At 44.0% G+C, this 15,230-nt stretch overlaps 1 protein-coding gene across 1 annotated transcript in view; it reads left to right on the forward strand.

The window, feature by feature from the left end:
* The window catches only part of srrm4 (serine/arginine repetitive matrix 4), a 71,479-nt gene that overhangs the window by 44,403 nt on the left and 11,846 nt on the right, over nt 1–15,230 (forward strand). Inside the window, exons 3-7 of the mRNA XM_048244030.1 lie at nt 7,212–7,295; nt 7,536–7,616; nt 7,874–7,900; nt 8,016–8,066; nt 9,766–9,852. Of these exons, the coding sequence (XP_048099987.1) occupies nt 7,212–7,295; nt 7,536–7,616; nt 7,874–7,900; nt 8,016–8,066; nt 9,766–9,852 (330 nt within the window). The remainder of the gene's footprint in view (nt 1–7,211; nt 7,296–7,535; nt 7,617–7,873; nt 7,901–8,015; nt 8,067–9,765; nt 9,853–15,230) is intronic.

Consider the following 15,230-nt stretch of genomic DNA (forward strand, 5'->3'; position numbering starts at 1 on the left):
CTTTTTAAGTGCCATTTTTATTTGCCTCAGCCTGACTCATCTTCAATTGCAGAACATTTCCAGGAAATCTGCCAAAGAGTGGTGTTAATACTGAGGAATGGGGATGATTCAACCAAGCAGCCAAAAAACCCACAAACAACCTAAACAGAACAATACTAAACAAAACAACCTAATGGTGGTTTCATCCTTGGGCCCCATAATAACCACGTCTTTACGATTAGTGTGTGCATGTGTGTGTGTGTGTGTGGTGACGACTAGTGTTTTCTCGATAAGATGAAATCCATCCACTGCCACTGACTCGGAGTCACACAGAGGTCTTGAAGAGAGACCGCAGAGCTGCTCGAGGGAAGCACCAGTGGAGTCATCACTGCGTCACGGGGAGCTGGGATCTGTACCCGGGGCTGTGAAGGAGGACCGTCCGCCTAATGAGTGACAAAGTTTTCTAATTAACAAGAGAAGTGCTGGCTTTGTCTCTAATCAGCTTTAATGTATTTCAACGACCGGTGGCTCTGAATGCTCTCTACTCCCCCACCACCATTAGTGATTGTTCTGTGAAACAGACACATTCTCGAACACAGACAATGCCCTAGAAAAGATCAAATGCACTTTTTTTTTCTCTCCTTACTGGGGGTAGAAGATCAATTAGGATCCTTTAAATGGGAAGATATGGGTGCTCCTATTAATCTCAGTCAGTGACTTGGAGAAATTTATTGTGCGGTGAGCTCTTTTTCAGTCGCCCGGACAATGCAAGTTTCCAAGACTTTTCTGTGACTCTATCTTTTTTTCTCACAATTGATCACACAGTCTGCTCTCATTTTTTACAAGCAGCAACACATCTATGTTCAAAAGCATTCATATTGCTTTTACCTACAAGAACAGACGGAACACGACCATCGCGTTGTCATATTTAACTCACATTTGTGGTGGCATTGAGTTAACATCGATTGGCATCTCTCCTTTTGATCTATTGGACAAAGAAGCGCAAGGAAGGAAAAACTCACAGCATCAGCGTCTGACGACCTTTGAGACTTTAATGTGAAGGTTATCCTGAAAAACATCAAGTCAGATGGCTGGCGAATTTGAGAGGATTACAGAGATGAAAGGGCACTGTTTGATCCACAGCGACATTTTTCTCTGTCAGATGCTGCCTGCGCTCCTTTGTGCCAGTGATAAATCCCCGTCCGCATTCAGTCCACAGACTTGCTTGGGAAAGATTTGCAACCAACTCAATTAGCTTGGCGGAGGCACGCTAAATTGCAGCGAACGAGAGGGCAATCGCCTGCCTGACCTTTGTGTTTTATTTAAATTTGCACACACGCTTACATCCCGGCCAGAACAAACACACTAGTGCCTCTTGCGGGTGCTTCCTCTGATAATGGATTAGAGGTTATATTGCTCTATGATAAAAGAAAAAAACAACTAAAACAGTCATATTCATATGATGTCCACACAGTTAATGATGCACAGCTTGCCTTGTGTCCATGACCGCATCCTTCTCTCTATACTCGCTAACATGGGAATCTCCGGTTCTGCTCTCTCCTGGTTTGAATCCTACCTCACAGAGCGCTTTCGTTTAGCATTATCATGGCTTGGTCAGCTATCTGCACCTCACCATCTCACCACAGGAGTCCCCAGGGCTCAGTGCTGGGCCCCCTTCTCTTTGCTATCTACACCACCTCCTTGGGACAGATTATCCGTTAAGCATGGCTTCTCATACCACTGCTATGCAGGCGACACACAGCTCTATCTGTCCTTTCCACCTGATGACCCCTTGGTTTCAGCACGGATCTCGGATTGCCTCTCAGACATAGCTACATGGATGAAGGCACACCACCTCCAGCTGAACCTCTCAAAGACTGAACTGCTGGTCCTCCCAGCTAAACCTACCATACACCCACGACATCAACATCAAATTTGACTCCCTGTCTGTTTCACCTACCAGGACTGCAAGAAATCTAGGAGTTGTTCTCGACAACCAACTTAACTTCTCAGATCATGTTGCCTCAGTCGCCCGCTCATGCCGTTTCGCACTCTACAACATCAACGGAAAATCAGGACTTACTTGACTCAAGATGCTACCCAACTTCTGGTTCAGGCAATAGTCATCTCCGACTCGACTACTGCAATGCCCTCCTGACAGGTCTCCCAGCCTGCGCAGTGAAACCACTTCAGATGATCCAGAAGCAGCGGCGCTGATCGTCTACAACCAACCCAAAAGGGCACATGTTACCCGCTGCTCATCCAGCTACACTGGCTACCTATGGCGGCCCGCATCAAATTCAAGGCTCTAACGCTTGCCTACAAAGTAGTCTCCGGTTCTGCTCCCACCTACTTGAATGCCCTCATACAGACATATGCTACCTCCAGTCCGCTGCGCTCCTCAGGACGAACGGCGTCTAGCTCTACCTCCGGTACGCTCAAGCCAATCCAAACTTTTCTCATCTGTTGTTCCTCGTTGGTGGGACACACTGCAGGGACATCCTTCTCCATTTTCAAAAAACTCCTGAAGACCCAGCTCTTTAGAGAACATCTCCTCTCATAGCAACACTTACAACAAGTCTTACTGATCCACTCACCAGCCGTCTTAAACTGACAAGTAACTGTTAAAAACAGCACTCACTGATGCACTTATTCTTACTGTACTCTAATGTTTTTAAATTGTCCTAAAATTGTTGAGAATTGCTCTAAAACTGACTGTTTACCATGTTGCTAGTCGCTTTGGCTAAAAATGCGTCAGCCAAATGTAATGTAATGTAATGTAATGTAATGTAAATGACAGATCAAGAGAGGGAGACACAGAAGACGGCCATAGCCAAAAATGTTCCTGTTGCCAAAACATGTTCTTTTTTTTCGTAAATGTAAATCAGGTCTCTAGGCCAAGTATACTTGCGTATAAAAGGAATTTGGTCTCTGCATTTATCCCATACGTGAATTAGTAAACACACAGAGCACACAGTGAACACACAGTGAGGTGAAGCACACACTAACCCGCATCAGTGAGCAGCCTTGCTACATCAGCGCTCGGGGAGCAGTGAGGGGTTAGGTGCCTTGCTCAAGGGCACTTCAGCCATCTCATACAGTAAGTCATGCATAAGTCATCTCACCAACCAGTCACACAAAGGTGCAGAGCTCTACTATGCTCTTAGCCTAGTATCAAGACAGACTGCTAGTGTGTGTGTGCACGTGCTAGTGGGCCTATTTGGAAGAAAGTCCATGGCCAGTCCACCCTCAGGGATGGGTTACTGAAGGGGCCTACCGGGAAGCCCAAGACTCTGTGTGAAGTCGTCTAGTTCTCCACTCCATCAATTGGGACCCTCAGTCAAAGAGCATGGGTTATGTTATGTATGATAATCATAATTTGTATCTTTTTTACAGCAAGATGCCTTGAATCTGGCAATGGTTATGTCATTTTTGTAAGTCTTCTTCTGTCCACTTCTCTCAACAAAATTGGTCAGAAGTCATCATTTAAGGAGTTATTTTCAACATTTTCTTGGGGCCCAGTGGCTCATAATACATCCATGTCCATCCCTGAATAGGGAAGACAGTCACAGCCAGAAATACTCCTGGAACAAAAACATTTTTAGCCATATACGTCCCTCATCCAGTCACACAAAGGCACAATGTTCCACCACCACACTCGTAGCCTATTCATAGCGCTGATCTGATTGACTGGTTTTTATTACTACCATGTAATTAAGATCATATGCTGTTCATCAGAGCAGCCCATCTAAAAATCTGCGGAAGGTGCAGAGATGTCACACCCGATTAGCCTCTGAAGTGTCCACGTCATCGCGGACTCCAGGGTGGATTCGTCCCAGACCTGGCCCAGTTGTGACATGGCCCGTCGGAGACTATACACAGGTCATAAAGCAGAGACGCATGAAATGGCATGATTTAAATAGCACGGGCAATTAAACCTCTCATAATATGGCCATGGAACAAATGGAACTTAGAAGATGCTGAAGTCTTTTAAATGGTTGAGCAAATACACCAAGTTAGTATTACATGACTTTCACAAGGGCCAGAAGGGGGAGACCTGGCTAACAGCGCGAAGCAACATTACAGTTGCATTGCCCTCTAATCATCTCATTTTTTAATCAAACCGGCATTAAGCGTCCTTAGGCACTAGGTAGGCTGCTCAATACCTAATGGAAGTAAAAATGCATAATGAACTTCAGAAATAAGTACAACACATTACAAGACATGGTTAATATTTAAGGTCAGGATCTGGATTAGCAGGATTAACGTTAGCAGCCTCTAACAATGAATGCTATTATCAGAAGATCCGAATAGTTTTATGTGCATTCGTTTTATGCAAAGGACAGACACTCTTGGCAGTGGACTTGAACCCTGTGTCCACAGACACTGGAGGTGGGTGAGCTAGCAAGGAAAATAAAACCAACAAGTACTACTTAAGATGTCAGAAAGTGAGGTTGACACACAGACCTATACTCTACTATTGCCTTCTCACAAAGCTGGGACAGAGGAATGTGCGTTTTGTTGTTTCAGTGGCCGGTCGGTCCATCTGTGCCAGAGTAGCAAATAAACCCTATCAAACCAATTAAGTGTTACCAACAAATGTGCCCAGTAAAATCCCTATTTATTATTGCAGAACACAAAAGTCTGATAGCTGTTTTATCATCAATTATCAATGTTATCCACACTTAAAGTTTTATTTCTGTTTTATGCACACCCACACCAATGAGAGCCCATTTATGTTTATAGGCTACAGGCAGAGAAAACAGCTTTTTTAACATTTTTTAAAACATTTTAATCAACACAATCTTTTCTCTAAATAACACTGCATATATCAGTATCAAAATCAAATCAGCACTGTGAAATGTTTCTCTGTGGTTTGACAGCCTCTCTTTCCGCTTTGATGCAAAGCCCTGATGTGGGCTGAGAAAATGTCTGGGAGCATTAAAAAGCTCCTCAGGTAATAACAAATCAATTACACAATAACATTCCTCTTGATAGTTTTTGAAGGTCAAATTGCCCTGCACTATCTCTCCCCTCCACACACACAAACACATTTACACAAAATCATTATAAGACAGCCATGAGTTCCTCATACAGTCCCACACACACACACACACACACACACACACACACACACACACACACACACACACACACACACACACCTCAGTCCTTAGATCCTTAGTCAAACACCCAGTGAGCAGCAGCACTCTTACAAAATGGAGATTTGAAAGTAGCCCGATTGTGTGCAGCGGTTGCATTATATGTAGCTATAGTATTAATTATAGTATAGTTTTATGCTGTATATACCCCACATGCACTGTATACATTCTCTATATACACTGTACTACCTGTACCTTTATAATAATAAAGTGTCAAAAAGCTGAGCTCATTGTTACTCGTCAGTGTGTTTTTCCTCCAGTGCTGTCACAGCATTTAGCAGCATATTTATGTCACTGTCCGTGTCCTGCTGTAGAGATGCAGGCTTGACGCCTACCTCACGGAAGCCCTCTAATTTAATCTCTGCCAAACACCCTCTCCAGTTTTAGCGATAATGCTCATTTTAGACCTCATTACTGTGCCAGCGATGCCACCAAAATGAATTGTTGGAGGTCCCCTCCTCCACTCTAAATCTCTCCCTCTCTTTTGGTCTCTGTCTATCGTTCTGCCTTTCTCTTCCTCCCTCTCTCTCTCACTCTCTCTCCCTCACAGTGGCTTTCTGTCTACCTGAAAGGCCAATTTAATAGGGCTTAGAAAAGAAAGACAGACGTATTGCACATTGGCAGAGCCCTCTTGAGTATGTGGTCATTCTATCAACATCAAATACCTTTAATAGGCCCGGCTCAAGCTGGCCCAGGGGGAAGGAGTGGGCTTACTGCACACACTATATGTGTACTGAACTGGACTGAATATACTGAACAAGGACTGTGTGGTACAATGTGCCAGGATGATGGTGATTTAATCATAATTAGTGGAAAATAGTTACCCTTCTCCTATTTGCTGCACCAAAACAAAAGCTTGTTCACATATCTTTTGATGACATGATGTTTCAATTTGAAACATCTTCGGTGTTAATCATACAGCTAAGGCTCAAGCCTTTCTGTAAATGCTGTTAAAGGTTTCTGTGGAAAGCACAGGCTCCAAAAACAGCAACAAAAACAGCCTGGTCCAGCTTGGACCATGGAACATAACAAACTGTTCCAGTCAATCACGGACAAGATCAGGAGAGTTTTAGTTGCACAGGAAGAAGGGGGAGGGAGAGGCGAGCTAGCTTTCTGTTTTGTTTGAACGTCAACAGAAGTGATGTTACCCAACATCGCTTAGAGCACCTTTAAATCCATTTGCTTATTTTTTCCTTATAAACACTAGCCTGGAAAATCCAGACCCTGGTAATCTAGAAAGATTAACGGTCTGGCCATGAACAATGTAATGGCCCAACTCGAGGGGCGGCACCAAGCATGCATTTGAAAATCTCACTGCAATTGGATAGCACTAGACCAATGTTTACTCTGAATGATTCCGGACTTCGACGCAATTGGATAACACTACAATGTTTACTCACCTCCTACATTGCAGTGCTGTCGTCATCAGTTTAGCTCGCCTCTCGCCCGCCTCTATCAGATTTGATTGGTTCCCCGGGATGCAAGGGGTAAAAGTAACGTGCATCATTGCTCATTTCCAGAGTGTCTCGCAGAGACAATTTCATTGTGCTCTTGCGAGAACTCTGGATTTCCAGGGTATATAAACACATGATCCAACATTAACCATCAGCATCTGATGTATTATCATTTCAGTTTGGAATTTAATGCCCAACATACATAGTTTGTAGTACAGTCATCTCTCAGTTTCATATCTAGGAAAAGATGTATATGGAATTTTGATATTTATACATTTATACATGATAGGTACGCATTGGGATGAATGGATATGGAGTTTCATATTTCAGTCATATGTCTGATTTTGCACTGTAGTTTCAATGTCTGTTTAGTTCTGTTCAATGTTCAATGAATATATGTGAAGTTAGCGAGGGTGAATATCTATACACAGTATAGATACACAGTACACATTTATATCACAAGTAACCTCTCATGAAGCAGCGTGTTAAACACTTACTGTAAACATCACCCAGTAGCAATTGCACTTAGATGTAAAAGCTGCAATATCTATGAGGGGGAAAAAAAAGACCTGTACCACACAATAACTGAGCCTCCTCTTTTCCCCTTCTCTTGCAGTGTATCTTTCGATGGTGACCTTTCCCCCCGGCCTAAGAGGAAGAAGAAGAAGAAGAAGTCAGAGCGCAAGAGGAGGCGGGAGAGGTCAGTTGAAGAGATGAATGGCTGTTTGCGGAGGTGACAGTGTGTAGCCAGCTGCAGTGGAAGCCTTTGAATTTCATTTCCAGATATAATGGGGAAAAAGGCTGCACTCCAACTGAGGGCCACCACAAGGGCTATATCGGTAATACAATCACGAAGATGTGTTTGAGAGAAGAGGTCTGAAATGCAAGAGCCTGATTTGTTGTTCATGTTGTTGTTGTTGTTGTTGTTGTTGTTCTGCAGGGCTCCGTCATGTAGCCCCTCACCAGTGAGGAGGAAGAAGAAGAAGAAGAAGAAGAGCTCCAAAAAGAGAAAACAGCACAGGTGACTAGTAGATGTTGAGTAGGCTTTTATGTGCTTTTATGTGCTTTTATGTGCTGCTGTCTCTTGCTTGCATGACAAAATGTGTACTTCAATTACATTGACTTCAATGACATTGACAAAAAATTAAAAAGAAAAACAAAAGGTTTTGACCAAACAGGTTTTGGTTGATTTTTGTCAATTTCACCGATTCTCAGACATTTCCGTGAGCCTTAGTTAGCCAAATGATATCATACATGTCTTTATATTTCAACTCCTAGGACTGCATCGAAAAAAAGAAAGCATAGGTATGTTTCTATCACTTCTTTGCAGTTTACAAAAATTGAATCATTCAATGAATCTACTAACCATGTTGTAGTGACATAATATTTGTATTTTAAACATACATTGTTGATTTTGTAGCTCTTCAACCCTCAAACGTAAGAGGAGGGAAGAGAGGAAGCACAAAAAAAGGTAAGTGCTGACAGCTTGCTCAAATCCAAACTAAGACAAAACACAGGCACACAGAGTCAGAGACTTGTATTTTAGTTATCAAAAATCACAACAGGCAGTGTGTTTATCAGCTTGCAGATTCTTCAGGGTTTGGTTGATTTGTGACAGAAATCAGTCTGTTGAAATTTAAAAGAGCTTTCCTCCCTCGTGTTCCTAACATGGTTACACAAAGTGTGTTTTAACTATACCATAAAACGTGGTGTAACACATGAATTATACATCTGTAACAGGATTTCCACACTCTCATAACCAACCCTGGCCCAAACCCTACTCCTCTCATCCGAACCTGCTTTATATGCAAACACGCCACATCAGTGTGCAGTAGCTCTTCATTCCTCTGTATATAACACAGTGCTTAATGATGCCATTACACTATAACAAGGGCTAGGCTGCACAATATAAAGTCTGGCCAAGTACTGTATGTCTCCCCTAATGCTCAACTGTCCTATCTTTCTCTCTCTCTCTCTCTCTCTCTCTCTCTCTCTCTCTCTCTCTCTCTCTCTCTCTCTCTCTCTCTCTCTCTCTCTCTTGGGCCAGTGTTTCTGCAGTAGAATAGAATTCTTCAGATAACACAGGGAGCTGGAGGACAGGAGAATTCTCTCTCTGTTTGTGTGTGTGTGTGTGTGTGTGTGTGTGTGTGTGTGTGTGTGTGTGTGTGTGTGTGTGTGTGTGTGTGTGTGTGTGTGTGTGTGTGTGTGTGTGTGTGTGTGTGTACATGTGTGTGTGTAGGGAACGCATGTGTGTGAGGGTGTGTGTGACAGAGGGACAGAGAGCACTAGTGAGACTGAGACTGAAAGCGAGTGAGCAACATAAACCAATTTCATGCCCTGAGCAGGCTTCAACCCAGCACACTTTCAGGAGATGTGTGTGTGTGTGCGTGCGTGTGTGCGCGTGTGTGTGTGTGTGTGTGTGTGTGTGTGTCCTTGTATATGTTTGTGTATATACACGTGTGTGCAGCCTGTGTATATACAGCTCTGGAAAAAAATTAATGATGAGACCACTGCACATTTTTCTGATGTCTTCATACGGTTTCTGAGTGACATTCACAAATGAGTTGACGGTCATTTTCATTAACAATTCATTTGCAATGGTCTCTTAATTTTTTCCAGAGCTCTATATATATATATATAAATACATGTGTGCGTGCGTGCGTGCGTGCGTATGTGCGTGTGTGTGAATGTGTATGTGTATGTGTGTGTCTCTTCTCTACCAAATGCCAGCCTTTGCTTCTCTCACCCTGGCCTTTGGTTGTCTCTATTTCCGTCTCTGTATATGGAAATGCCAATGAAAACGTTATCAAGGTGAACTCTCTTTTAGTTACGCAAACACGTCCCTGTGCCTTTGAACATTCACATTCAAGTGGTCTTCACATTTAACATTTTTCACAGGGTGTGTTTGTCAGTGTTTTACTGAATATTGTGATCGATTCTGTTGAGGATTTGTTTTTGCTTACAGTATGTAACTGAAGGAAAGTTCTATAATAACAGGCTGGCCGGTCAATGATGGCAAATATTTATCATTCTATCAACTGTGAGCTTGTTAACTATGTTTACTGGTTATTTGTTTGCTCGCTGGTCTTCTTTTGAGGTCATGTGCTCTCTCTCTCTCTCTCTCTCTCTCTCTCTCTCCCTCTCTCCCGGACGTGCCACTTGATGTGCAGGTCACGGAGCCACACACACCGGAGACGACGCCACACGAGGTCAGGAGCCCAGGGGTCCGCCTGGAATACATCCAATACTGACAGCAGGTGAGAGGGACGGAGGGAAAGGAAGAGGGGTTGTAGAGGGACAGAGAGAGTAGAAGTAGAAGTAGATCTACTCTTTTGATCCTGTGAGGGACATTTGGTCTCTGCATTTATCCCAATCTGTGAATTAGTGAAACACACTCAGGAAGATGGAGAGAGAGAGAGAGAGAGAGAGAGAGAGAGAGAGAGAGAGAGGGGTGTAGAGGAACAGAGAGAGATGGTGAGAAAATAAAATAGGGTGAGGGAGAAAGATATATATATAAATGGAAGGAGGAAGAAGAAAGGGATATAAAGAAAAAAATGGAGAGAGAGGAACCTGAAAAGAGAGTGAAGCAGAAAACAATGGTGGAGAGAGAGATGGAGGGGACAGAAAGAGAGAGTGAAGCAGAAAACAATGGTGGAGAGAGAGATGGAGGGGACAGAAAGAGAGAGTGAAGGTAAAAGTATGGTCCAGGGAACAAATGGCAAAAAATGAAGAGGGCCTGGTGACCGTAAAGCACCTGTGGGCATTCTTAGTCTCTCTTTGATGACAAACTGGCCTAGGACAGGATAAATCATTTCTATGGCAACTCTGCTACCTAGATAACTAACATTAGTTTGCTAGTTCAAGTCATTCTTACCACAAACAAATGGGCAGCACAACCCCTTTCCAGCATATTTTGTCTCTTTTAAACTTTGTGAACCTATCATTGATATAGCCTAGAACCAATGTTTCCCCAACTAGTGAGTGTATTCCATCAAATAAAAACTGTACAGCTGGTAGCAACATAGCAAGCTTAAAACATTAACTAGCCAGATGGCCGTAACTATATCAACAATTCAAAGTGTCTCATCTATGGAGGTATTATACTGAACTGGAGAAAGCGAGGAAGTCCCATCCCCATTTACTTCAAAAGTAAAACTAATGATGAACAAACCAACTAATAAGTAACAAAGGCTTAATAAATGATGAATTGTGTGTAGTTATTATAAAGTGTTCCAATATGGGCTCACTTCTGGCCATTTTTTCACAAACAATCCAAGAAGGCACCACATTACAGATGGTCACAAATTATGTCGTCCATGATTGTCTGATCCTCCTGAGCAGGAAATTGCCAGTTCATCTAAACCGACAACATATTTTTATATCCACTAGTAACGTAGCACCTAATTGGCTTGTTTGTGAAAATGTGGCCTGAATTGAGCGCATGTTAGATGCTATTTTTAAAAATGGTGATGGCCAACTTTGATGCTAACTGACTGAAGCTAAGTCTTTAAACCTTGACCCCTTGATCTCATCCAACCAGAGTGCGCAATAAACACATTAAATATTCTAGATGTAAGTCACAAGGTCTGCTACAAGGTCTGCAGAGACTATAAATTGGCCTTGACAAGAAAACAGAGAGGTAGCAAGAGAAGAAAAGACACAGAGATAGAAAGGTAGATTTGACTGAGGGGGAGGGGGGGGCTAGAGCAGCAAGAAAGATGGTGATGGAGATTGAGCTGGAGATGACAGAGTGACACACACACACACACATACACACACAGAGACTTTGCACACACACAAACACACGCAGACATACAAAAACACAGACACACACACACACAGTGGCAGAGCAGCACACACAGTCCATCACAGCTGTGGTGAGTGTCGGCTTCCACCTACCCCCTCCTCTTCCTCCTCCTCCTCCTAGATGACTGATACAGTTGAGGTGACTCTGGTTTATCAGCTCCCCCCAGCACATGCCAGACCTGGGCCACATATCACTGAGACCTGAATGACAATGATTCATTGGCCATCAACACCACAGCAACAGGTCTTTTAGTATTGTGAGCAGTACGAGGGAGATTTTGGGAAACCCAAAATAATAAAATATATTTTAAGTCTCTGTCCCTAGATCACAGTAGGTGGATAATCCAGCAAATTTCAATTGCAATTGACATTTTAAAACGGATAGTTCCGGTCCCTTGATTATGATTGGCTGAATTGCATTCGATCCCGTTGTATAACCCTATTCAGTTGTATAACCCTATAATGTACCTTGACCGGCGCAATTCATAGATATTACTGCGCCACCACAAATGAATACAAAAGTTAGAGTTCCTGCATCTGAACGTTTTTTGGCAACCATTCTGATAGAGGAAATATATTTCTTGGTGGAAGAATGATTATTTGAATAAATTGTTACATTTCTCATTGCTGTGCCTTTATTTTATGAACCAGATATATGTGGTAACCGTTTTAGAAAAGCAATAAGCCACTCGAGTCCGTAGGTTACACTGATTTTAGAACAGCTAAGGGGGGTTTTAGGCACTCTGCTTGCACGTAGTGCCTAACAACACCCCCTAGCTGTTCTATAATCAGTGTAACCTATGGCCTCTCAGGGCTTATTGCTTAATTATTACCATGGCTAGTATGGTATTTTACAATAACAGATTCATTCATTCATTCATCTGTTCGTCCATTCGTTCATACGTTTGTTTGTTTGTTCATTTTTGTTCATCCATTTCAGTTATTCATTCATTCAGGGATCAGTTTGTTTCAGCGCAGTAAGAAGCTACTCATGGCTGGAATTGAGATCATTTAAGCCAGAGAGCTGATTGCCTATGTATCCTGGTCTGATCTCTCCATTATGTGCTGGATTTCCCAGGGTTATGTGGCTGAGGAAATCATTATGGAGACGGGGGACACGGGATGGATAGCATCTCAAGCGGCGCAATCTAGAGCCAAAGCTACGAGAACGCAGAACGCGGGGACAACTTAGTCATTTCCAATCTTCAGGGTTGTCCTTACCCCCCAGCAAACAATTGCAAATTAAATCGCCCTTTTTTATCCACGCTCGCATGCGTCCTCACAACATGGAAAGCAATCTCTCTCTGGTCGGTGGGTGGGAGCCAGTCGGGCTGACTGTTTCTGGCCAAAGGTGAGGCCAGGGGAGGGGGCTTGGCGCTGATTTCTTGAGACGTGTTGCGCAGGCAGGCAGATCTCGGATGTTTTCTTCCTCTCCCACAAAATCACAACGGAGTGCGGGTAAAGATGCCGTACTTACTCCCTTTACCAGGCTTAGATCCACAGGCTCTTGGCGTACCCGCGTTGGTGCTTGATGCTTGCTACACCAAGGCTTGGCAGGGAGAATGTTTGAACCCTCTCCCATATCCTGGGGCAGGTGGCTCCTCTCTTTCCCCCTTCCCACTGCTGGATTTGGGCCTCTCTCTGATTTCACCCCTCCTCCATCCCTGCCCTGCTCTGAAGAGGGTGCCAGATGGCCTTTCACTAGGTGTCAAATGGTGCCATGATCTCCACATTCCTCTGCTACTCTGCTTCCTCTTCTTGGCTTTCTGCTATCATGGTTCTGGATACATTCTACCAGTATACATTAGTGTATATTATGGATTATTATATAATGCAATATATAATATTTCACTTTGTGACATTCCAATTATTTTCTGCTGTGTGGTTTTCGTCACATCCTGATCCTAGATTCATACTAGAATGTATGAAATGAATGAAACTAGAGTGTATGAAATATATAGAAATATGAAATACATATACAAATCTTTGGTGACTTCAATCACACAACACTGGATTCCACACTCACAAATTTCTACCAGTTTGTTGACTGCCCTACAAGGAAAAACAGGACAATAGACCTCATGTATGCAAACGTGAAGGATGCATACAGTGCAAACCCCCTTCCCCCACTAGGAAAGTCAGACCACAATCTCATTCATCTCCAGCCAATGTAAAAGCCCAAAGTACAGAGGCTACCAGTTGCCAAACGCAACTTCAGAAAGTTGACACCTGAAGCGGATGAGGCTCTGAGAGACTGCTTCGAGTGCACTGACTGGAGTGTGTTACAGAATGGAGAGGACAGTGCACAACTGATTACCTGAACTTCTGTATGGACATTGTTGTTCCCACCAGAACTGTAAGCTGCTTTCCCAACAACAAGCCTTGGATAACCAACAATGTCAAGACCCTTCTTAACAGGAAAAAGATGGCGTTCAGAGAGGGGGACATGGCAGAGCTGAGGCGCGTGCAAGGGGAACTCAAATTCAAGCTGAAGGAGGCTAAGGAGGACTACAGAAGGAAAGTGGAACAGAAGTTGCAAGAAAACAACATGAAGGAGGCATGGGATGGCATGAAGATTCACTGGCCTGAAGAAGAGCAGCAGCTCTGTGGAGGACCTGGACTGGGCGAACCAGTTAAACCACTTCTACAACAGGTTTGACTGCCCTGCTCCAGCTCCAATGGCGGTGGTCTGTCCACCACCCCCAGCTGACTCAGACACTGCTCTTGTTTGCGTGCCTGCCCTACCCCCACCTCCCAGCCTCCCAGTCTCTCCAGCTCTGCATCCCGGTGACACCCAACGACCTAAGCCACCATCACCTCACGCCCTGCCTGTTGAGGTGCCCACGACTCTGGCAGCCTTGACAGGGACATCAAGGAGGTGGTAATCCCCCAGCCCCCACCCCCACACCCCCTTAATACCAGTGCAACACTCACCTCCATCATCACAGGCTATCGTACCCCCACCATCACTGGATATTGCACCCCTCCCCCACATGGCGATCACGAACAATGAGGTGACAACGACCTCAGTCAACAGCCATCAGACACACAGATCCCAGATGCACCCCTCCTCCCCTCCCCTTACACCCCCCATCATCACAACAGATCAAGTGAGAGCTCAACTAAGGGGCCGTTTACATGACGTCGGTTTTTGTGAAACCGGTGAGGTTTTGCTAACGGTTACGCCTTGCGTGTACACGACGCTGGCAGTTTAGGAGACTGAAATCGATAGCTTTTGAAACGGCTTCCCGGCGGGAACTTTTGAAACCGCTGGCTAACTTTCGCCCGTAGACGCCTGTAGGTGAAGCGGCAACTTTATGATGACATAGCCCCATCTCTCAACTCAGCCACGGCACTCGACCTGACATGCTGCTTGTCAAAACAAACCAAACCATTTATTTATCATATTAAAATGTTTTTCTTTCCCCTGTCATGATTTATGTGCACAATGTAGCCTATCAGCCTTTAGTGGCTAAGTTAGAAGCACACGTTAGCTTAACCAAAGTCCTTTTAGGCAAGTCCCTCCACTCGGCGGCCATATACCAACGTTTTATGGGCACTCATCGGGCACAGTCTTTGGGTCGAACTGCGCGTGCGCAAGGCTTCACGACACCAATCTTGCTCCAGCAGCGAGATCACAACACATGATTGGCACGATGTCTTCACAACACACCATATGATTGGCTCAATGTATTCACAACACACCATATTATTGGCTCAATATATTCACATGTCAACGTTTTGCCGAGGAAGGAGTGGGATATGTGTAGACAACGGCCATATTGGCGTGACAAACTAGCCCCATGCATTTCTATGGAGTATTTTTTGA

This window comes from Alosa alosa, chromosome 5, assembly GCF_017589495.1.
Source record: "Alosa alosa isolate M-15738 ecotype Scorff River chromosome 5, AALO_Geno_1.1, whole genome shotgun sequence".
NCBI lineage: Eukaryota > Metazoa > Chordata > Actinopteri > Clupeiformes > Clupeidae > Alosa > Alosa alosa.